Source organism: Dreissena polymorpha, chromosome 7, assembly GCF_020536995.1.
Source record: "Dreissena polymorpha isolate Duluth1 chromosome 7, UMN_Dpol_1.0, whole genome shotgun sequence".
Lineage (NCBI taxonomy): Eukaryota > Metazoa > Mollusca > Bivalvia > Myida > Dreissenidae > Dreissena > Dreissena polymorpha.
The window spans coordinates 66,339,069-66,362,256 of NC_068361.1; the positions used below are offsets into that span (position 1 = coordinate 66,339,069).

The following is a 23,188-nucleotide window of genomic DNA, read 5'->3' on the forward strand; positions in this document are numbered from 1 at the left end:
GAAGTTTCATAAAGATTGTATGAGAACTTTCGAACTCGTCCGAGACAATCATTTTGACCAAGTTTCATGAAGACTTGACTAAAATTGTGACCTTTGGAGTGTTCACAAGCTAATTTTTAAGGGAAGGTGTGCTTGATTAATTTCGGAAAAAAAAGAAAGTGTTGCTTTCTGCACGTTTGAACCATTAATTACAACCATTTACATTCTTTTTCAAGGTCCGTGAAGTTGGCTAAAATTAGGAATGAGGAGTTCAGTACCTAAATAGGGTTTCACAAATCAACTAGTTTGATCGGTTACCACTTAATGTCTTTTATACTGCAAGTTAGTTTTATAACCCTTTTAAGGTTTTGAATGTTCAACTCATGTTTCCAAATTTTCAGCCAACTTAAAATACATGTATCTATAAAACAATCCGTATTCGGTGTTAGCATTGCATAAGTGTATTAGAAACCGATGTAAAATAAATGAGTTTTAACAAAATCATACGATTTCTTTTATACCTAATGATAAAATAAGACATTTCTGCAGTGAAATAACAGAAGTGAAAATAAACACATTGTTCTTGTCACCGGTGAAAAGAACAAATTTTAAGAACTCCCTTTTCTATTTTTAGATTATCATTAATAATTATATATATTTTTCTTATGATCACGAGTGAATTAAAATCGACATTCCACCGAATCCAGCACATTTTTTTTTATTTTATGCCTTTCACCGTTTATTTACGTTTTAAAGGAGTTTATCTGGAGAATTTCGCTGGTATAATGACGTCATTTTGTGTTTTGAACTGTATTGAGGCACGCCACGGGAGAAAGGGTATCTTTTCAGAGAAAGGGAAACAGCTGTTAATTATTTTCTTGAAAAAAGGGGCATAAAAGAAACAGAAAATGTGTTCATGTTAGTGTAAGATCGTTTGTTATTTCCCGAGTGATCATAGAAAATTGTTAGAAATATATTTTCTATGGCTGCGCCACTCGTGAAAATATATTTTCTATGATAACTCGTGAAATAACAAACGATCATACACTGACATGAACAAATATCCTCCATGTCTTTTGCAGGATGTAACAGCGATGGGTGTTTACAAATGGCCGAGGATAACTGCAAGACAGCCCCGAAGGCGTGTTTTCTGTGTCCGTGCAAATATTGTTGGTACGCAACTAAGCATTGTCTCGCGGTTCTAGATGAAATATTACGTGAACAGCAAAAACAGCCAAAAACAGCGAATGACATCGTTTTCGATATGCAGATGCAAGAGGAAGACAAAATTTGCCAAGATAAACACGTCGGAGGTTGTTTTTTTTGTCCGTGTTTTCTGTCGGCCGCGGCTCTCGGTTTCGTGGGGATGGTTATGACGTGGCTCGGATCCGCGTCTTGCTACATAGCAGGATGTTGCTGCAAGAGTTGCAAGAACAATAAAGTAGCAAATTCGCCAGATATTGAAAACAATTAAAGAGAAGGAGAATAATTGAAACAACATCAGTTTCAAACGTTTCCAAAACATCGTCAGCCATACTTTTTATTTTTCTCTCTTATTATAACCCACATATATCTTTGTTTTAACACTAATATATCAGAAGTTATTATAAACCATTGTAATAAAGCGAGAACATTGCTTGTAATAATCAACTTCTCCTTTGTCCAAATGTTTTCTGTCAAATGTTCCGATATGGTTGTCAATAATTTACAATTGTCGTCTGTTGATACAATCAAGTTACAGTCGCTTTAAATAAGCAATTAGAGTGACGGATTAATATCTAAGATAGGATAAGCTATACTTTTTAAAATAGTGACATGGTCACATTTCAACCTTTTTAAACAGAGAACTAAACAGTGTAATACACTCGGGATCATGAGTAACTTTATTGTTGTTTACACTCAAAAAATAATTAAATAACAAAGTGTATATATGCAAACATAAACAAAGACACAAATATATGCTTATGCTCTAATATGCAACTTTGAATACATTTTCCTGACTGTATTCTTTAGATTTTCTCTTTGTTGGAGCACCTACTAAACATTTTGACAAAGGGATAAACGTATCGTTTGTAATAAAAATTAATTAGTCATAGAAAGACCAACTCATACATTCTGAGTTTTTCGAACAGGCTTTTGTAAAGGACAGTTTTTCTTAGCCATCTGTTATATCTAAGAACGATTACTGATGCACGATAAGATGAAGTTCTAAAAAGAAAGCAACTTGTAATTAGACATGAAAATGGTTCATTAACCCATACATCGACAGTTCAGTGTGACACTAGACTCAGTGCTGTTTAATTCGATAGTGCTTACTGACATAGCGAACTACGAACATATTTGTTTGTGTAGGGTATAATATCGTTTCAACATTATTTAAGTTATTTTACGATGACCGGCTCATTAGTGATGTAGGAAGACCGCATACTGAAATTCCCATCAGGGCTCGATCAAGCATCTGGGTAGAACCATCGACCTTACGCAAGTCAATCAGGAGACTTTCCCTCAAGCATCTGGGTAGAACCATCGACCTTATGCAAGTCAATCAGGAGACTTTCCCTCAAGCATCTGGGTAGAACCATCGACCTTACGCAAGTCAATCAGGAGACTTTCCCTCAAGCATCTGGGTAGAACCATCGACCTTACGCAAGTCAATCAGGAGACTTTCCCTCAAGCATCTGGGTAGAACCATCGACCTTACGCAAGTCAATCAGGAGACTTTCCCTCAAGCATCTGGGTAGAACCATTGACCTTACGCAAGTCTATTAGGAGACCACTCTGGACCCAACCGGCTTTTTATTGCATACTCTTTACGGAGACTCCGGAGATGGACGAAGTGTTACGATTGGAGACTTTCCCTCATTAAAATTAGAAACGGTGCAGCCTTGACTTGATCTCGTGCGAAAAGGGGCCGTGTGATTTCAATTGAAGTGCTCTTACCACTAGGCAACGGAGGCCCATTTCATTGGCGGATCCAGCCTCAAAGAAAAGTATTGATGTCAAATCATGCTAATTAGAAACAACGTAGACTACTTTGTAGCATTAGTAATTAAAGATATATTAATAGAAGTCTGATTTTGGTACCCCTTATTTGGGGATTCCAAAATCAGAGCTCTGTCTATATACCTATAACTTTACTCCCCCTCTTCTCCCAAATACCGGATCTGCCCCTATCCTAAATACAAACGGATCTGCCCCTATCCTAAACACAAACGGATCTGCCCCTATACTAAATACAAACAGGCAACCCGCTTGTGTCTCATATACATGAACATCAAACAACTTCTGCATGCCATGTGTAAATACATGTACTGTAGTATCTTTGTCATAAGTGTTTCATTCGGATGTGTTGTAGGAAATTATTTAAAAAAAACAATAAGTATACATTAACTCGCTTTAACACGTCTGTAAACAAAATACTTTCGAAACCATTGTGACATAAGGAACAAGTGCTCATAACATGCAAGTTTACCATTTAAAAAAATGTTTCTACCGAATTTCATAATGATGTGCTCGTTTTCTAAAATGTAACAGTTATTCCAATTTGTAAAAATATATAAATTGTTTAAGGGTTAGTGCTGTACTAATCTATCTGGACTCAGTTGTTCGCCCACTGGGTTATTTTATCCCCTTGGTTAGCGCTAACCGCCGGTTAAAGTTATCCAAGCTGGGTAACTAACTAGGCTGGATAAATGCGTTGCTGAAAATATTTACCCAGGTTTCGAACAACTGGGTCCAGTACAAAATTCGTTATAATTCGGTTTTTATTCATTACATATATTGAAGCAGGAATATTTAGAACAAGATACCAATAGGTATAAGAAATAATATATGTCTTATGTCCTTTAAATATAACTATAAGAAATATCTTTTAGATAGTATATAGTATTTAAAGCAGTTCCTTCCATCATTAGATTTGATGCACAAAACTAATATTTGAGATAAATCATTGTTATTTTTTATCAATCAAGAGTGTCTGTGTTAAATGATCTAGTATTAGTTTATAGTATTGCGAAAATGAATGTTTGTATATATGCATGAGGTAAATTTGATATGTTGTGGTTTGATTTTAGTTTTGAAGGCCATTTGAAAGTAAGATGCATAATGGTTTTTCTGTGAAGTTTCTTTGTATATCTTAAATGCTGCCTTCATAAAATAAAGTTATTATTATTATAATTATTATTATTATTATTATTATTATTATTATTATTATTATTATTATTATTATTATTATTATTATTAGTATAACCAAACGGGTTTTGCAGACCTAATCGTGAGCTCGAGTCCTATGATGAGCGGAGTCAAGCGTGCAATTCTTAATTGTAATAACAGGAAAAAATAACTCATTTCAAACAATTTCTTCTTTTATCACAATGATTTAAAGAGTTGTCTGCAGAAAGCTAGTAAAACCTCGTTATTGGTTGATGAACGGTTAATGCATCAAGTAAAACTAATATTCAGTTGTTATTTTAAATATTTGTTCATTTTGAATCACAGATTCCAATTCGTGAATCAAGTGAGAGATCAGAATTGCAATATTTACAGCTTGCTCACCGATCTTTCACACGATAGCGAATAAATCCGATTCTATCCATTAAGTTATTCATTTTCAAAAGGATTGCTTTTAAAGGATCAACGCAAAATATAATGTTTTCGACTGTTCGGGTTTATGTATAAATAGTCGATGGCAAACAATGTGACAAAGGGGAAATTGTGTGTCGATATTTTGAAATGCTGGCGGTCGCACAGGTACAAACTATAATCTGCAGGGAAAAAAAAATTAACCTACGTGTTCGTAAATATCTTAACCCTTTATCCCATTTGTAGCTGATACAATATAGCAGCAGACGACTTTTTATTCAATTATATCAGTTTACAGATAGCATTTTACATATGCTGTTTTACAAATCATTTAACATTTAAAACCTTAATGGAAAAGGAGAAATTGCTCATTCTAAGCAATATCCCCCTTTTCGTAACAAAGTTTTAAACATATGGTATGCTGCCACACGCAAAAATGCGCCTGCGGGCACCAAGGAGTGTAAGCATGTGGATATTTGAGACTTGTCCAAATTGAAAGCACCAGAAGACGACAACTGCCACTAAGAGAAAGTAGCAATTCGATTAAGGAAATTGGTAGACAATTACGACATAGTCCTGAGTTGCTTGTAACAAGCATTTTTCCCAATACATGTCTAAGCATCTGGCTACAAACATGTAAACGGGGATCCTCCGTGGCCGAGTGGTTAAGGCGCCGGACTCTCACCTGGGAGATCAGGGCTCGATTCCCGATCACGGTGGAGTGGTATTGGGCAAGGCACTTGTCCCTAGCTAGTTGTAGCGAGTTTTTTCCGATTGTTCTATTAGAATAACTGTTAGGACTGTATATAATTTATTCACTAAGTTCATTAATAACACAACACTTTATTAATATTTAGATCGTGTTTTATTTTTATTTTGACACAAGTTTCATTATATTCCAATATAACCAGTTTTTACTTTAACACTGAATATTTAGTTATTTCCACAATAAAATGTTTCAATGTTACATCTTTAAAGTCTAAATTCTTACTACAATTTTTTCCACAATCACCAAACAGACCCAAACTTATCAACATTCACAACATAAAACAGCCCGAAAATGTCATCTCTCTCACAACAGAGCACATTTAATCTTAAACAAACAAAAACTCTCTCTCTCTCGAACAATATCAGATATCCGATCCAGCAACCACACCCAAGGTATAATTTATCGCAGTTTGCGACACTATTACTGGTTTGCAACCCATGCATCATGAATAAGTGAACTGTCGCTGAGATATAACTTAAACATTGTTGAAGACGGCGTAAAAAACTTAAACAAAAAAAACCCCAAACAAACAAACATGTAAACACTTAACCAAACGATTACGAGATTTTACGAGTGTTGCTGACGACTCTAGAAATCAACGTGATACAAGGAGACTTTGCTAAAAGTGAGCAATTTCTCCCTTGATCACCATGATTTATACACTGACAAATCGATTTCTCCACAATCCAATAGTTTTTATTGTCGTCTACGACCTCTTTCAATTTGGGATAGTCCAGAATGTGTCGTTTGGTAATGGGGCTAAACAAATCTATATGGAGTTATGGGTGAAATGTTCAATATAAAAGGACGTAACTCAATTTTGTCTCTAGCTGAAGTTGCGCTTTTTTCGATCAAGACCAGTGATATGCTTGAGCACGGGCGAAATTAAATGCCTTTCATTTAATTATTATAGATAGCAGACATTTTGCATTTTCAAGCAGGCGATATTCGAGGGTAGTAATACGTGGGTCTCTATATACGGCGCAATATTGGAGTTTTACATCGCGCCGAAATCAGACCTGCATAATTATGCTGTTGTGTTAGTAAGATAACAGTACGTGGGAGACACGGAGCGACTTACGTGTTGGAAATCGGAATTAAAAAGGTATTTTTTCTATACTTTTGGGACATTTTTACATTCAGCATATCGTTGAAATTATACGGTAAACTATACCATCATTAAATTATTAAGACATTGTCGAACTTCGGATTAATTCTTAGCTCACGGATTTATAAAAACATGTTTGTTAACCACTTCGTTGTTTGAATAAATGTTTAAATGCCGACTTTAAAACCACCACTTTCAAAAGAAGAAAACATTTATGAAAGTCAGTTTTATTATGAAGGTGACAGCCTGTCTCAAGGTTTTTGAATGTCGTCTGCTGAAAAGGCGTCAGACGGAATATGTAATATGAAAATGTTTAAGATACGATAGTATACTATGTATAGTTTATCTTCTGTTATATCGTAATGGCTTCTATATTTCTGTTTAGCAGTGAATACTCTGTAAAATAATGTGGTACAAAGAGAACTTGCTTTTCATTAGCAATTCCCCCTTTCGCTTAACGTTTTTCTCACAATCAGAGAGAAACATTTATCTTAAAATCTAAAGACTACATGTTTTTATGGCCATTGTTTAAATAAGATATTGATTAAATAATCTCTATTTGGAGTATATTTGCAAATAGTTACAAGAAATAATAATTATATTTTATAAATGCCCTTCTATATATGATATGGATTTATAACGTAAGCTCGATATGAATTAAAGGAAATATTAACAAAGGTCATGCTATTGTTGTATCAACATTCCTTAGCAGGAACTTAAGCATTCAATGTTGCGGACAAAATATGACCATATTTGCATGAACTTGACAAAAGGAAACCATTTTGTAATACTTAGCTTTGCCATCGGATTTAACGAGCAATCCATATTTTCGGAAAATAGTTTTCATGTTTCGTATTGGGGTAATGGGTAAAGGCACCCATAAGTGGTTTGTTCTGGGTTGTGTCATTATATATTGCACACATATACATAATATAGATAACGTTTTTATTGCATGTCACAAACGAAAGGTTTATAAAGTGCTTATGGCGGTTCATGAGAACTGGTGATCAAGCACTAGCTCCATACTTAAAGCGAGATTATACGATTTTGTCAAATATTTATGAATTTATACAATATGTGTAAAAAATATTATACATATATTTCAATATAAATCAAAATAAAAGTTATGGAGAACATGTGTCGAAAATGCTAAATAAGCCAGATATTAAATTCTGAAATTAGAATATGTCTGTGCAGTCGAATTCGCCAGCATGTATATCATGCATGTACGATTTGAATCTTAATTTAGTTTTAGTGCAGATTCGTTCATACAACACAAAGACACAGTTTTGTTTTACGCATCATTTAATTTCCTGCAACAATATATATGCATACGACACACGAACACTAACTCCGATCCTAATAACAAGACGAATGTTTCGGTTATTGTAGGAAAATATGTACGAAATATCTTCGTCACAATCGGCTCGGGGCGCTATAATTTGTCTTTTCTGCATTTTAATAAATGCGTCTTTAATGTATAATTTTTCTCGCCTATTTTGTGTTATTGTAGCATATTTTTATCAATATAGAGCTATTAAAATTTAACACATATAAAAATCGTATAATCCCGCTTTAACATCAATATCGTAAAAGAGGACCATTTCGGACTTTGGGAGTGGGGGTAGGAGTTTACGACTTTGGAAATGTTTACTTATTCTGCATATGTTTTTTCTGTGTCAATGATTACTTAATCTGCTTATTGATTGTCCTTATGTTAATCAGGCATTGGTTTGGAATTCGGGAACAATTCGTATCGATCTAACATGAACAAGTATAAATTTAAAACGGCGTGTTACACCGTATCAATATATTCACAAACTAGACATCTTATAATTTGTTCCGAGTCCCTTCCACTGCAGTCCTCAATTTTATAAGAACTGTTCATTAGAGACAACTCACTGATTACTATTTTATGTTTTAAGGGTCTAATCTAAACATCATGGCATCCTTTAAACGGGACACAGATGATGAAGGCAGCACCGAGCTTCATGAGATCGCACGAAGTTGTGACTCCAAAAGTTTGGAAGATGTTCAAGAGGAGTTGCTTGTTTGTCTAGGGAGTATGCCTAAGGATGCTGTAAGAGATGTCATTAATCGAAAGAATGTGTACGGCTACACGCCACTAATGGAGCTGCTTTCTTGCCATGAACCGAGTGTAACTCTTCTCCGTGTACTGATCGAACACGGATGTAACGTGAACATTGCGGACCATTTACAGATCAGTCCTGTACATAAAGTCGCAGCAAAGATGTTTGTCATACCGAGAATCATGGATAAACAATTCTTATGTCCCGAGGAGAAAGAGATAATTGACCAACAAACCAGCAGTGATCTTGAAGTATTTAAACAACTTATTGACAGTGGTGCAGACATTGGCGATGCAGATATATTCGGAAGAAATTCTTTATTCGTATCCAATGATGTTGATCTTATCCGCCATTGTTTTGCACACGGGGCCGACGTCAATGCCAGAGATCGGTGGGGGAGAAGTCTACTCCATACAGCAATCACGATGCCCAATTATAAACAACTGATGGACATTTACCTTCCCAAACTTCGCCCAGACATCATCCAATGTTCTGATGTCCACGGATCAACGGCACTACATTATGCAGCGTTACTTGGAAGAGATGACATAAGAGATGATTTAATAAGACAATGTGTGAATCCTTGTGCAAGGAACAGGGTCGGACAAACCGGTTCAGATATATTTGGCATGCATGAAGTCTACATAAAACTAAAGAAACTAAATGAAGTTCATTTTAATGATGCAATGCAAGCCGAAGACCTTTCCTACATCGTGAATAAACCAAAAAGTGCCGAAGAATTATGTCATCTCCTTAACAATCCAAATTACGGTGGCGCGCGGAATGGACCCGAAAGCTTCGTTATCAAAGAAACCATCGTCAGACTGGCTCAGAATATTTGCAGCTCACTTGGAGAAATTGACAAACGGTTCGAATGCACACTCTTTCGAACTGGCAGTAGCGAAGAAGGAACAAAAGTCGGTGATCCGAATGAATTCGACTTCGTCTTTTGTCTCGACAGGTTTGCAGAGATGTGTGATATCGAAGAAGTCACGAAGCATAAAGGTTTCGCAGAGTTAAAGGCACATGGAGAAATCACACCAGAGTTTCGTGCGTTCTTTGACTCAAACCAGAAATGTAGTGCCACAGAGGTCCGATGTGTGTTTGGCAAGTTGCTCCGACGGATAGTCATGAATAAGGCCATGTGGGCAGGCGAACAGATCTACTTTAATGGGGAAATACGCCATTTTGAAGAGTATGATCGACCCGTGTTCACACTCAAAGTACGCTGGGTGGGATGCTCATATATAGACGAGGAAATCAGCATGGATCTCGTACCGGCGGTACGTAAACACGGATGGTGGCCATCTAACACGGATTTCAATGCCATCGATATGATGACAGACGAGATTCGATCAGAAGGGTGTTTGTTACTATTACAAAACCCGTATCACCTGTCCGATACGGTAATGAGAATTTCATGCTCTGCAGCAGACATTTGTCTGATGAAATCGCTACCCCAGTATTATAGAGAAAGTTATCGTCTTTGCAAGCTGCTACGCCACAAGGACATCATGCCTCAGATAGATCCAGACGCAACCCACGATCACTTCCCGTTATTTGAAGCTGGCGATTGCGTTACAAGTTACATGCTAAAGAATAGCTTATTCCATGTGCTCCGTCAATCTAAAACCGACGGTTTAATGGTCGAGCCGGATAACCAATCTACGAACAATGCGATTGTGAACATGTCCGTTCGACTTTTACAGTTCCTTGACTGTAGTCTTCTCCAAAGGAAGTTACCGGTGTACTTTTTGCCCAATAGAGAAGATATATTCCGATTCGAGTTCTCAGAAGTTTCCGATTTAGACGAAGCGAACACTCTGATTGCGTTTCACTGTGTGCGTCGGCGAGCCTTTGTGAAGATCATGCTTCATATGCTCCGCCATTAACTATCAGGGGCGTAGCTAGACCATCAAGGTTGTGTACGTGGGCAGTCTGATGGAGTGTCCGGGCATGCATAAAAGTATCGATTTAAAAATTACAGATCTCTGCTCAGAGGGGATAATCACGTGATAGTCAAGATGGCGACGTCCATACCAAGACGGTTATATTTCGCCGTTTTATACCCTTTATTACTTATGTACTTTAACACTGAATATTTAGTTATTTCCACAATAAAATGTTTCAATGTTACTTCTTTAAAGTCTAAATTCTTACTACAATTTTTTCCACAATCCCCAAACAGACCCACACTTATCAACATTCACAACATAAAACAACCCGAAAAGGTCATCTCTCTCACAACAGAGCACATTTAATCTTAAACAAACAAACTCTCTCTCTCGAACAATATCAGATATCCTATCCAGCAACCACACCCAAGGTATAATTTATCGCAGTTTGCGACACTATTACTGGTTTGCAACCCAGGCATCATGAATACGTGAACTGTCGCTGAGATATAACTTAAACATTGTTGCAGACGGCGTAAAAACCTCAAACAAAAAAAAACCCAAACAAACAAACATGTAAACACTTAACCAAACGATTACGAGATTTTACGAGTGTTGCTGACGACTCTAGAAATCAACGTGATACAAGGAGACTTTGCTAAAAGTGAGCAATTTCTCCCTTGATCACCATGATTTATACACTGACAAATCGATTTCTCTACACTCTAATAGTTTTTATTGTCGTCTACGACCTCTTTCAATTTGGGATAGTCCAGAATGTGTCGTTTGGTAATGGGTTAAAACAAATCTATATGGAGTTATGGGTGAAATGTTCAATATGAAAGGACGTAACTCAATTTTGTCTCTAGCTGAAGTTGCGCTTTTTTTCGATCAAGACCAGTGATATGCTTGAGCACGGGCGAAATTAAATGCCTTTCATTTAATTATTATAGATAGCAGACATTTTGCATTTTAAAGCAGGCGATCTTCGAGGGTAGTAATACGTGGGTCTCTATATACGGCGCAATATTGGAGTTTTACATCACGCCGAAATCAGACCTGCATAATTATGCTGTTGTGTTATTTAGATAACAGTACGTGGGAGACACGGAGCGACTTACGTGTTGGAAATCGGAATTTAAAAGGTATTTTTTTTATACTTTTGGGACATTTTTACATTCAGTATATCGTTGAAATTATACGATAAACTATACCATCATTAAATTATTAAGACTTTGTCGAACTTCTGATTAATTCTTAGCTCACGGATTTCCACGCAGCAGTTGAGTTTCAGTTTTAGTTTTTATATCAATATTGGCCCATCAGCAAACGCGTGTAAAATGTCATCGTCTTCACGGCGATGACGTATTGTTCGGTTCATGAAATGGATTGACTCCAGACCAATTCAGAAATGACACGATTCTTCAATTATTTGATGATGAAGAGATTACGTGTCTGTTTAAATCCGTGTCCTTCTATCCAGCTTACAATTGTACATTTAATGTCGGGTTTCTCCTAAAAGGACGCAATTTTAGCTTGCAAAAAATGAAGTTGCGTTCTTTTGGAAGAAATGCGAATTTATTCAAAACACAGATTATATTGGTTATTAATATACAAAAGATACAAATATTTACATTATAAATACATGTTTGTTAACCACTTCGATGTTTGAATAAATGTTTAAATGCCGACTTTAAAACCACCACTTTCAAAAGAAGAAAACATTTATGAAAGTCAGTTTTATTATGAAGGTGACAACATGTCTCAAGGGTTTTTTAATGTCGTCTGCTGAAAAGGCGTCAGACGGAATATGTAATATGAAAATGTTTAAGATACGATAGTATACTATGTATAGTTTATCTTCTGTTAAATCCTAATGGCTTCTATATTTCTGTTGAGCAGTGAATACTCTGTAAAATAATGTGGTACAAAGAGAACTTGCTTTCCATTAGCAATTCCCCCTTTCGCTTAACGTTTTCTCACAATCAGAGAGAAACATTTATCTTAATATCTAAAGACTCCATGCTTTTATGGCCATTGTTTAAATAAGATATTGATTAAATAATCTCTATTTGGAGTTATGTTTACAAATAGTTACAAGAAATAATAATTATATTTTATAAATGCCATTCTATATATATGATATGGATTTATAGCGTAAGCTCGATATGAATTAAAGGAAATATTAACAAAGGTCATGCTATTGTTGTATCAACATTCCTTAGCAGAAACTTAAGCATTTAATGTTCCGGACAAAATATGACCATATTTGCATGAACTTGACAAAAGGAAATCATTTTGTAATATTTAGCTTTGCCATCGGATTTAAAGAGCAATCCATATTTTCGGAAAATAGTTTTCATGTTTCGTATTGGGATAATGGGTAAAGGCACCCATAACTGGTTTGTTCTGGGTTGTGTCATGATATATTGCACACATATACATAATCTAGATAACGTTTTTATTGCATGTCACAAACGAAAGGTTTATAAAGTGCGTATGGCGGTTCATGAGAACTGGTGATCAAGCACTAGCTCCATACTTAAAGCGAGATTATACGAGTTTGTCAAATATTTATGAATTTATACAATATGTCTAAAAAATATTATACATATATTTCAATATAAATCAAAATAAAAGTTATGGAGAACATGTGTCGAAAATGCTAAATAGGCCAGATATTAAATTCTGAAATTAGAATATGTCCGTTCAGTCGAATTCACCAGCATGTATATCATGCATGTACGATTTGAATCTTAATTTAGTTTTAGTGCAGATTCGTTCATACAACACAAAAACACAATTTTGTTTTACGCATCATTTAATTTCCTGCAACAATATATATACATACGTCACACGAACACTAACTCCGATCCTAATAACAAGACGAATGTTTCGGTTATTGTAGGAAAACATGTACGAAATATCTTCGTCACAATCGGCTCGGGGCGCTATAATTTGTCTTTTCTGCATTTTAATAAATGCGTCTTTAATGTATAATTTTTCTCGCCTATTTTGTGTTATTGTAGCATATTTTTATCAATATAGAGCTCTTACAATTAACACATACAAAAATCGTATAATCTCGCTTTAACATCAATATCGTAAAAGAGGACCATTTCGGACTTTGGGGGTGGGGGTAGGAGTTCACGACTTTGGAAATGTTTACTTATGCTGCATATGTTTTTTCTGTGTCAATGATTACTTAATCTGCTTATTGATTGTCAAGAATTGGTTTGGAATTCGGGAACAATTCGTCTCGATCTAACATGAACAAGTATAAATATAAAACGGCGTATTACACCGTACAGTTATTATCAATATATTCACAAACTAAACATCTTATAATTTGTTCCGAGTCCCTTCCACTGCAGTCCTCAATTTTATAAGAACTGTTCATTAGAGACAACTCACTGATTACTATTTTATGTTTTAAGGGTCTAATCTAAACATCATGGCATCCGCTAAACGGGACACAGATGATGAAGGCAGCACCGAGCTTCATGAGATCGCACGAAGTTGTGACTCCAAAAGTTTGGAAGATGTTCAAGAGGAGTTGCTTGATTGTCTAGGGAGTATGCCTAAGGATGCTGTAAGAGATGTCATTAATCGAAAGAATGTGTACGGCTACACGCCACTAATGGAGCTGCTTTCTTGCCATGAACCGAGTGTAACTCTTCTCCGTGTACTGATCGAACACGGATGTAACGTGAACATTGCGGACCATTTACAGATCAGTTCTGTACATAAAGTCGCAGCAAAGTTGTTTGTCATACCGAGAATCATGGATAAACAATTCTTATGTTCCGAGGAGAAAGAGATAATTGACCAACAAACCAGCAGTGATATTGAAGTATTTAAACAACTTATTGACAGTGGTGCAGACATTGGCGATGCAGATATATTCGGAAGAAATTCTTTATTCGTATCCAATGATGTTGATCTTATCCGCCATTGTTTTGCACACGGGGCCGACGTCTATGCCAGAGATCGGTGGGGGAGAAGTCTACTTCATACAGCAATCACGATGCCCAATTACAAACAACTGATGGACCTTAACCTTCCCAAACTTCGCCCAGACATCATCCAATGTTCTGATGTCCACGGATCAACGGCACTACATTATGCAGCGTTACTTGGAAGAGATGACATAAGAGATGATTTAATAAGACAAGATGTGGATCCTTATGCAATGAACAGGATCGGACAAACCAGTTCAGATATATTTGGCATGCATGAAGTCTACATAAAACTAAAGAAACTAAATGAAGTTCATTTTAATGATGTAATGCAAGCCGAAGACCTTTCCTACATCGTGAATAAACCAAAGAGTGCCGAAGAATTATGTCATCTCCTTAACAATCCAAATTACGGTGGCGCTCGGAATGGACCCGAAAGCTTCGTTATCAAAGAAACCATCGTCAGACTTGCTCAGAAAATTTGCAGCTCACTTGGAGAAATTGACAAACGGTTCGAATGCACACTCTTTCGAACTGGCAGTAGCGAAGAAGGAACAAAAGTCGGTGATCCGAATGAATTCGCCTTCGTCTTTTGTCTCGACAGGTTTGCAGAGATGTGTGATATCGAAGAAGTCACGAAGCATAAAGGTTTCGCGGAGTTAAAGGCACATGGAGAAATCCCACCAGAGTTTAGTGCGTTCTTTGACTCAAACCAGAAATGTAGTGCCACAGAGGTCCGATGTGTGTTTGGCAAGTTGCTCCGACGAATAGTCGTGAATAAGCCCATGTGATCAGGCGAACAGATTTACTTTAATGGGGAAATACGCCATTTTGAAGAGTATGATCGACCTGTGTTCACACTCAAAGTACGCTGGGTGGGATGCTCATATATAGACGAGGAAATCAGCATAGATCTCGTACCGGCGGTACGTAAACACGGATGGTGGCCATCTAACACGGATGTCAATGCCATCGACATGATGACAGACGAGATTCGATCAGAAGGGTGTTTGTTACTATTACAAAACCCGTATCACCTGTCCGATACGGTAATGAGAATTTCCTGTTCTGCAGCAGACATTTGTCGCTACCTGAGCATTTTAGAGAAAGTTACCGTCTTTGCAAGCTGCTACGCCACAAGGACATCTTACCTCTGATAGATCCAGATGCAACCCACGATAAATTCTCGTTATTTGAAGCTGGCGATTGCGTTACAAGTTACATGCTGAAGAATAGCCTATACCATGTGCTCCGTCAATCTAAAACCGACGGTTTAATGGTCGAGCCGGATAACCAATCTACGAACAATGCGATTGTGAACATCTCCGTTCGACTTCTACAGTTCCTTGACTGTAGTCTTCTCCAAAGGAAGTTACCGGTGTACTTTTTGCCCAATAGAGAAGATATATTCCGATTCGATTTATTAGAAGTGTCCGATTCAAACAAAGCGGACACTCTGATTGTGTTTCATTGTGCGCGTCGGCGAGCCTTTGTGAAGATCATGCTTCATATGCTCCGCCATTAACTATCAGGGGCGTAGCTAGACCATTAAGGTTGTGTACTTAGTGATGACTAACATTTAAACTATCAGGAAAACACTATATTATTTTTTCGTGTCCAGCAGTTTATTGAAGCAACTAAACGACTTGACTCGTAGAGCGATGCTGCTGTGGACGCTGACCCGACCCTTGTAGGGGCCTCTGTGACACTACGCCTCATTACCTTCTTAATTAAATATCCATTTCGTTTGCATGACATATAACACTACCATGATTCCGTTTTAACTGTGAACCCGATCTTATCACAATTCTAACAAATACGTGAGCGCATCCATGTTATTGTGGCCGCATAAATGCAAAACGTATATGAGTCAACTTCGCCATGGAAAAGAATTAATATAAGCTTTACGCTTGTTTTCTTATCCATGAATTTATACTTTGTAACAATGTATTGAATTGTATGATTACGAAATGAATAAATACGTTTAAACTAAGCTTGTGTACGTAGGCAGTCTGATGGAGTGTCCGGGCGTGCATGAACGTAACAGATCTCTGCTGCTCTATAAAATATTGTGGGTAAAGAAGAAATTGCTCGTCACGTGCAATTTCTCCCCTTTGCCATACTGTTTTAAAAGAATATTCAGCACAAAGGTCGTAAAGCAAGGATTTGTTTTATACTGGTATAATTCTTTTTTTATTTTAAAATGTATTTTTTGACATTTAATGTTTCAAATTTTCGAAACGATGTGTAGGCACCTGTGTAATCTGCGTATAGGCCGCTACGCAGAACCTTGTGGTGCGTTCAGACGCATTTGTGCAGACATTAATTTCTCCTTTTGCAAAAATGTTTCAAGAGCTAGTGATATATTAAACATCAATCTTGATTGATCTAAAGTGCTGTCTAAATCTCTAACTGCTTTTTCGTAAAACTTATTTAAAGTCATCTGCTGTAAAGAGTAACAGACGCGAATGAGTTAATGTAGAAGCAGCAGAGTTTTCATTTTGACAGAAAGGGAGAAATTCCTCATGATGAGAATTAAGGTGCTCAAATGGCCATCGATTGATATCTAATGTCGTCAGTATTTAAGCTGTCTGCAATAAAGTTGTCACAATAAATTTCCACAAAAGCCATCACATAAACATCGCAAAGCACGTTACATTAGATTGTGATATGCTGACATTATGATCTGGACCTAATGCTATACAACCTTTTCCATGCTAAATTGAATATAGCATGAAATATAATGTTCTAATATATATTTAAAAAGTGCATATCAATTATATTGTAATGTTCAAATCAGCAGATGATGTCGTCCATCATGACTGTAAAGGCTAAAATGTCAACAATTGTTGGCATTTAAACATGTGTGAGCTGGATAAATTTAATGTTTCATAGAGCTGAACATTATTGTTTGTTATAACCTTAGGGCATGATAGCACATGGACAATTGGGTAGTTTGAAACTGGTCAACATTTTCACAGACAGCAAAAGCAAATTATTAACAAAGGACTGTATCAATTTGATAATTATAAAAACCATTTTGACAAAAATTGGAAATAGCTTGTTTTGAGCAGCAAATGACGTTTTTCACTACTGAGAACTTCTGATTTCTGGTGTGATGATTTTTTTTACAAATTCAGCAATACTCTTTATGACCAGATATGTAATAATAAAATTGAAGTTGGAACAAAATGAGATAAAAGAATAACTTGGTCGTTATCAGCAAAAGTATCATTTTGTCTCGTGGTTTTCAAGTGATGTTTGCTTCTAAGTCGTCAGAAGGCGTTTGTATAAAAAAATTGTTGCACTTTTATACGAACATTATCCTAAAAATTAAGTACTTTCTATGTTTTATTTTTTTTAAACGTTACCGCCGTACTAACAATTGCCTTTTAAGTTGCTGGCACACAATTGTATAAATCTTGAAAACTCTTCTGCAGTGGATAATTTTTGGTTATCTTCAATTATAGGATATCTTTTTTGGTGAGCGATTCTATAAAATATTGTTATCCGAGCAGGTACACGTTTCGGTTAAGTTTTGGATATGATTTAGCCAAAGTATTTGACTTTGGTTATATTTATTCAAATATAGGCTATCTTTTGAATTTGCTAAACATATCCAGCTTTATACAATTGGCTGCCGCGGATGACTTCTAAGAAGACCACGATGATTGAGTTCGACTACTAAGAAGACCACGGTGATTGAGTTCGACTACTAAGAAGACCACGGTGATTGAGTTCGACTGCTAAGAAGGCCATGGTGGTTGAGTTTTGTTTTCATCGAGATTAAAAACAAGAACGCACATGCCGCCCTTTAATACGCCGTTTTAAAGAATGTTCGTTCACTTCATCTGTTGACAATTGACCTTGGCTTGTGACCCTGACCTTTGACCTAAGAACATGGGCACTCCTTGGCACAATTTATGCCATTTTTGCTATGGTATTTGATACTCATTTAATGTAAGACAAAGTGGATGATCCATAAAGGTAAAATGAAGATAGATCACGTACAGCTAAGCTTTTACCTTGAACTATACCTTGACATTTGGGTGTGGATCTTGTACGCACTGTTCCAATCATTCCGATCACGTTTGCTTAGTTATTTCCAAATCCATCCATGGTGGACGAATTTTTGCCAAAACTTGACAAAAGTTCAGAAAAGTGTAAGAAAATGACATTTAAAAGAACATATCCTGTCTCTTGCATCAAACATTTGAGCCCCGCTCTGTGAAAAGAGGGTTTAATGCATGTGCGTAAAGTGTCGTCCCTCATCAGTCTGTGCAGTCCGCACAGGCTAATCAGGGACTACTTTGTTCCGCTTTTATGATATTTTGTCTGGAGAAAGTCTCTTCTGAGCAAAAATGCAGTTAAGGCAGAAAGTGCAGTCCATGATAAGCCTGCGCGGACTGCACATGCTAATCTGGGACGACACTTTACGCACATGCATTAAACCCCCTTTTCACAGAGCACGGCTCATTTATTTTCAGCAATATGTCTCAAAAGATGCAACGCAGATGAAATGTATGAGCAGACACATTAATGTTCATTGTGCATTCATAAACACGGATGTGAAGGGTCGCATTGCTACATTGATATCAATTCCATGGATTGTTAATCAGATATTGATGAGCCGCTCCATTGATTGTTAATCAGATATATATGAGCCGTTCCATGGATTGTTAATCAGATATATATGCCGTTCCATGGATTGTTAATCAGATATATATGAGCCGTTCCATGGATTGTTAATCAGATATATATGAGCCGTTCCATGGATTGTTAATCAGATATATATGAGCCGTTCCATGGATTGTTAATCAGATATATATGAGCCGCGCTCTGGGAATAGGGGGGGGGGTTAATGATATGTAAAGATTTGTAAAGACATTGGTTGAATATCGCGGCGGTGCAATGAATATGAAGTACGCCTAGCGATCGGGAGGTCATGAGTTCGATCCCCACTGTGGGATACCAAGTACTGGTTCTACCCAGGCCCAAGACTCATTGAATAGTCAAATTGCGTCGATTAATGCAATTAATGGGAAGAAGAAGAAAAAGAACCAAAACCAATTCACATAAGCCCCGCCTTTTTATCGGTTGTCATCGCTATGCATGCGCAGTGAAATAAGCGCAAACAAACGCTTAACAACGGTTTAAAACGGTTAAAAACGCAATCGCTATTAATCGCAACCTTGCGGAACACAATCGCTAACTCTACTGTATGATACATTTTTATAAAATAATACGTTTCGTACGTGTTTTCATTATTTTTTAAATATATCTATTAAATTTAAAATAAAACTTATTAATATATGAAGTGCCCAATTGTTATAAACTATGAACTTTGAACTTTAAGAACTTAAAGAACTTTAAGATTTTTTCCCCCTGTATTGTTCGTTTTGATCTGTTTTGAAGAATTCGCCCAACCATGTAAATTTACTTAGTGTACATGGTACACCGAAAATTGCACATTTCTTTTTAGTCATAATTGTCCATTCGATTTGATTTAAGTCTGACGAGTGCTAAAATGCATGTATTTCTCCGATACCGAAGAATCTAATGCCAATCGATTGCAGGAAAGGAAATTCCGTACATCTTTGGAAAAGTACGCGACATGGGAGATAAAAATGTGAAAGGGGTCTATCACTGGCGGAGTTCCTATTGGTTAAGACAGCTCTTTACCGAACGACACTTTCTGGATTGATCCACATTGAAAGATGTTACAGACGACAATTGAAATTGTAAAATAATACGAAGAAATTGTTTTGGTAGGGAAGAAATCATTGTCGGTAAAGGAGAAACTGTTTAGCAATTTCTCCTTTCCCACAATAATTTCTAAAGTCGAATGATTTTTTTGGGGTAAAATCTCGTAACGGTCGGTAATGGGTTAGAGTCTTATTGTTAACTCTTAGGTGCTTGCAGACGCATTTTTGCGGTTTGCATCAGACAACGTTTGAAAGTTATAAGACATAAGGCAATTTCTAATTTTTTTTTTCGCAAGTTTTCAACAGCTAATATTGTATAAACCAGCACTTGTAAATAGCTTTTTTTACTTTCATATTATATGTTTGAAAGTCGTCTGGTGCATTTCGTACCAGGTGCGCCTGAGTTAAGTGTAATGTTGCCCTCAATATGAATGAAACAGTGTTACAAACAGCGTAAAACATCCTATAAATCAAACTTTTCAAATTGTGCTATAGTCGGTTTGGAAAAAAGCCAGGAAAATTCATGCTGCTATGGTTAAGGTATCGAATTACATTTAATGCGATATTTGAAGTGTTTGACAAGCGGGAAGTTCATAATTTAAATTATCTTTTCCAATGAGCCGTTTCGTAATTATGTATATCGAACTGTCGATCGAATACTAGTATCATATTACCGCTTTGATGGAACAGATAGGGATATGTTAAACTATTTGATTCATTCCATGCACTCCAAGTATATACCTTTAAAAACACGAACAATAACATTTTATGTATTTATTTAGTTATTTTGAATAAAAAGTGTGAATCGGAAATGACGGAAGAGCGGGAGGAATTGAATTGTTCTGAAGGTAAAATTATCTGTCTTAATGACATTTTCTTGTCTTTTTATTTAATTGTTTATAATTGGTGGCAATAAATAAATAAATAATTTAATACATTACTACGTGAATGAACAAATAATAAATAAATGAGTAAACAAATAAATAATATAAATAAATAAAGTAACTAAAATAGCTAAAATTACGAAAAAATATGTTAAAAGAAGACCTTAAAGGGGCCTTTTCACGTTTTGGTAAATTGACAAAATTTAAAAAATTTGTTTCAGAATCGCATTATTCGTTTTAGTTATGATATTTGTGAGGAAACAGTAATACTGTACATTTACCATGCTCTAATATAGCCATTATATGCATCTTTTGACGATTTAAAAACCTAAAAATTATAAAGCGTTGCAACGCGAAACGATTGAATAAATTGGAGAGTTCTGTTGTTGTCGTTTAATTTTGTGAAACTACAAAGATTGCTTATTTAAAGTTTAAAATACGACTGTCATACATACTTAGTAGGATAGCCGAGCGGTCTAATTGGCTTTTATTCCAGAATTCTAGGGGTCACTGGTTCGAGCCCTGCTGAGGGTTAGATGTCACATTTCTTAAAAAAATCTTTAAGACACTTCGTAAGAATGATTTTCTTGATAAATTCTCGAACGAGCTCGAAAATATGTCACGTCGGGTCAAAAACTAGGTCACTAGTTAAATAATAGGAAAACCTTGTGAACACTCTAGAGGTAATATTTGTCGCCAAATCTTCATGAAACTTGGTCAGAATGATTGTTTTTGTGATATCTCACACAAGTTTGAATACGTGTCATGTCGTTTGAAAACAAGGTCACTAGGTCAAATCTTAATTAAATCGTGTGAACACTAGAGGCTACATTTTTACCTCAATCATCATGTAATGGCGTCAGAATGGAAACAGACATATAAATATATATGCAGTTTTTCTTCTGATTTGGGCAGCCCGGCGAGTTATAACTTTAACTTTTGCAAATATACCGTTTTAGAATCTAGATTTACGGTTAACATGTTCGTACTTTATACCGATTTGTAGCGTTTATATTTGGAGTTCAGTTTTTAAAACTACATCTTGCTTAGGAGAATATAATTCTGTATACGATAGAAAAAAGAGTTTAAAAACGAAAGTAAATAAGGAATAAAGTAAAGTATAAAGTGCGAACATGTCAACCGTAAATCTAGATTCTACAACGGTGTGATATTTGCAAAAGTTAAAGTTTTATCTCGCCGGGCTGTCGAAATCAGAAGAAAAACATAATATATATTTATATATCTGAAAACTACGTAACGTAGGCTTTCTAATGATATAAAATTTGTCAAAATCGGCCGAGAAATGAGGGTATAATTTAAAAAGACGTAAGTGGGTACATCAAAATGTATAACCTCGGCGCTTCGATGTACGCTAATCGATAGCTACCGGTCACGTGACTAAGTTACGACAAGATATTTGCCGATACGGTCCCGTTTCATATTCGTCTCATCCAGAGTCCGTGATGTCCCCCATGTAGAACGCTGTTATTTTTCAAATTCTTCAGTACCAAGTTGGCGGCTTTGGTCACGTGATAGCCAATATGGCGGCGGTCAATTTATCGATTATGGGATTGTCAATTGAATAAAGTGGTCACCGATTAGTTTATATCGATTACCACTTAATGTCTTATATACCTCCAGTTAAGTTTATAACCCTTTTAAGGTATTGAATGTTCAACTCCTGTATCCCAATTTTCAGTCAACTTTAAATATCTATAAAACAATCCGTATTCTGTGTTAGTATTGTATTAGTGTATTAGGAACCGATTTTAAATAAATGAGTTTAAACTAAATAATAGGATGTCTTTTGCAGAATGTAACAGCGATGGGTGTTTACAAATGGCCGAGGATAACTTCAATGCAGCCCCGGAGGCGTTTTTAACGTGTCCGTGCGCCTATTTAGGGTACGGATGTATACATTGTTGCGCAGTGTATAAACGTGGTGATAAGCCGCTAACCGCGTCTGACATCAGTTTGGATAAGAAGATGCGAGAGCAAGACGAAATTTGCAAAGATAAACACGTAGAAGGGTGTCTATGTTGTCCGTGTTTTCTGTCGGTCGCGGTTCTTGGTTGCGTGGTGACGGCTATGACGTGGCTCGGATCCTTGTCTTGCTACATAGCAGGGGGTTGTTGCAAGTTGTGCAAGAATAATAAAGTAGCCAATTTGCCAGCTATTGAAAACAAACAGAAGGAAAATGATTGAAACAACATCAGTT

At 36.3% G+C, this 23,188-nt stretch overlaps 2 protein-coding genes across 3 annotated transcripts in view; both read left to right on the forward strand.

The window, feature by feature from the left end:
* LOC127837282 (sulfate transporter-like) overlaps window positions 1–23,188 on the forward strand; it is a 385,236-nt gene that overhangs the window by 292,777 nt on the left and 69,271 nt on the right. The gene's annotated exons all lie outside the window — the stretch shown is intronic.
* Window positions 11,180–23,188, forward strand: part of LOC127837283 (poly [ADP-ribose] polymerase tankyrase-2-like) — an 18,795-nt gene continuing 6,786 nt past the window's right edge. The window contains exons 1-2 of one of the 2 annotated variants that reach the window (XR_008029214.1): window positions 11,180–11,567; window positions 13,860–15,934. Coding sequence is in view for 1 of the 2 variants with exons in the window: in XM_052364202.1 (XP_052220162.1) it covers window positions 11,492–11,567; window positions 13,860–15,172 (1,389 nt within the window). In the remaining variant the exon portion in view is untranslated. Of the gene's footprint in view, window positions 11,568–13,859; window positions 16,375–23,188 lie in introns of those variants that run through there. The other variant, XM_052364202.1, reaches the window with a different exon arrangement.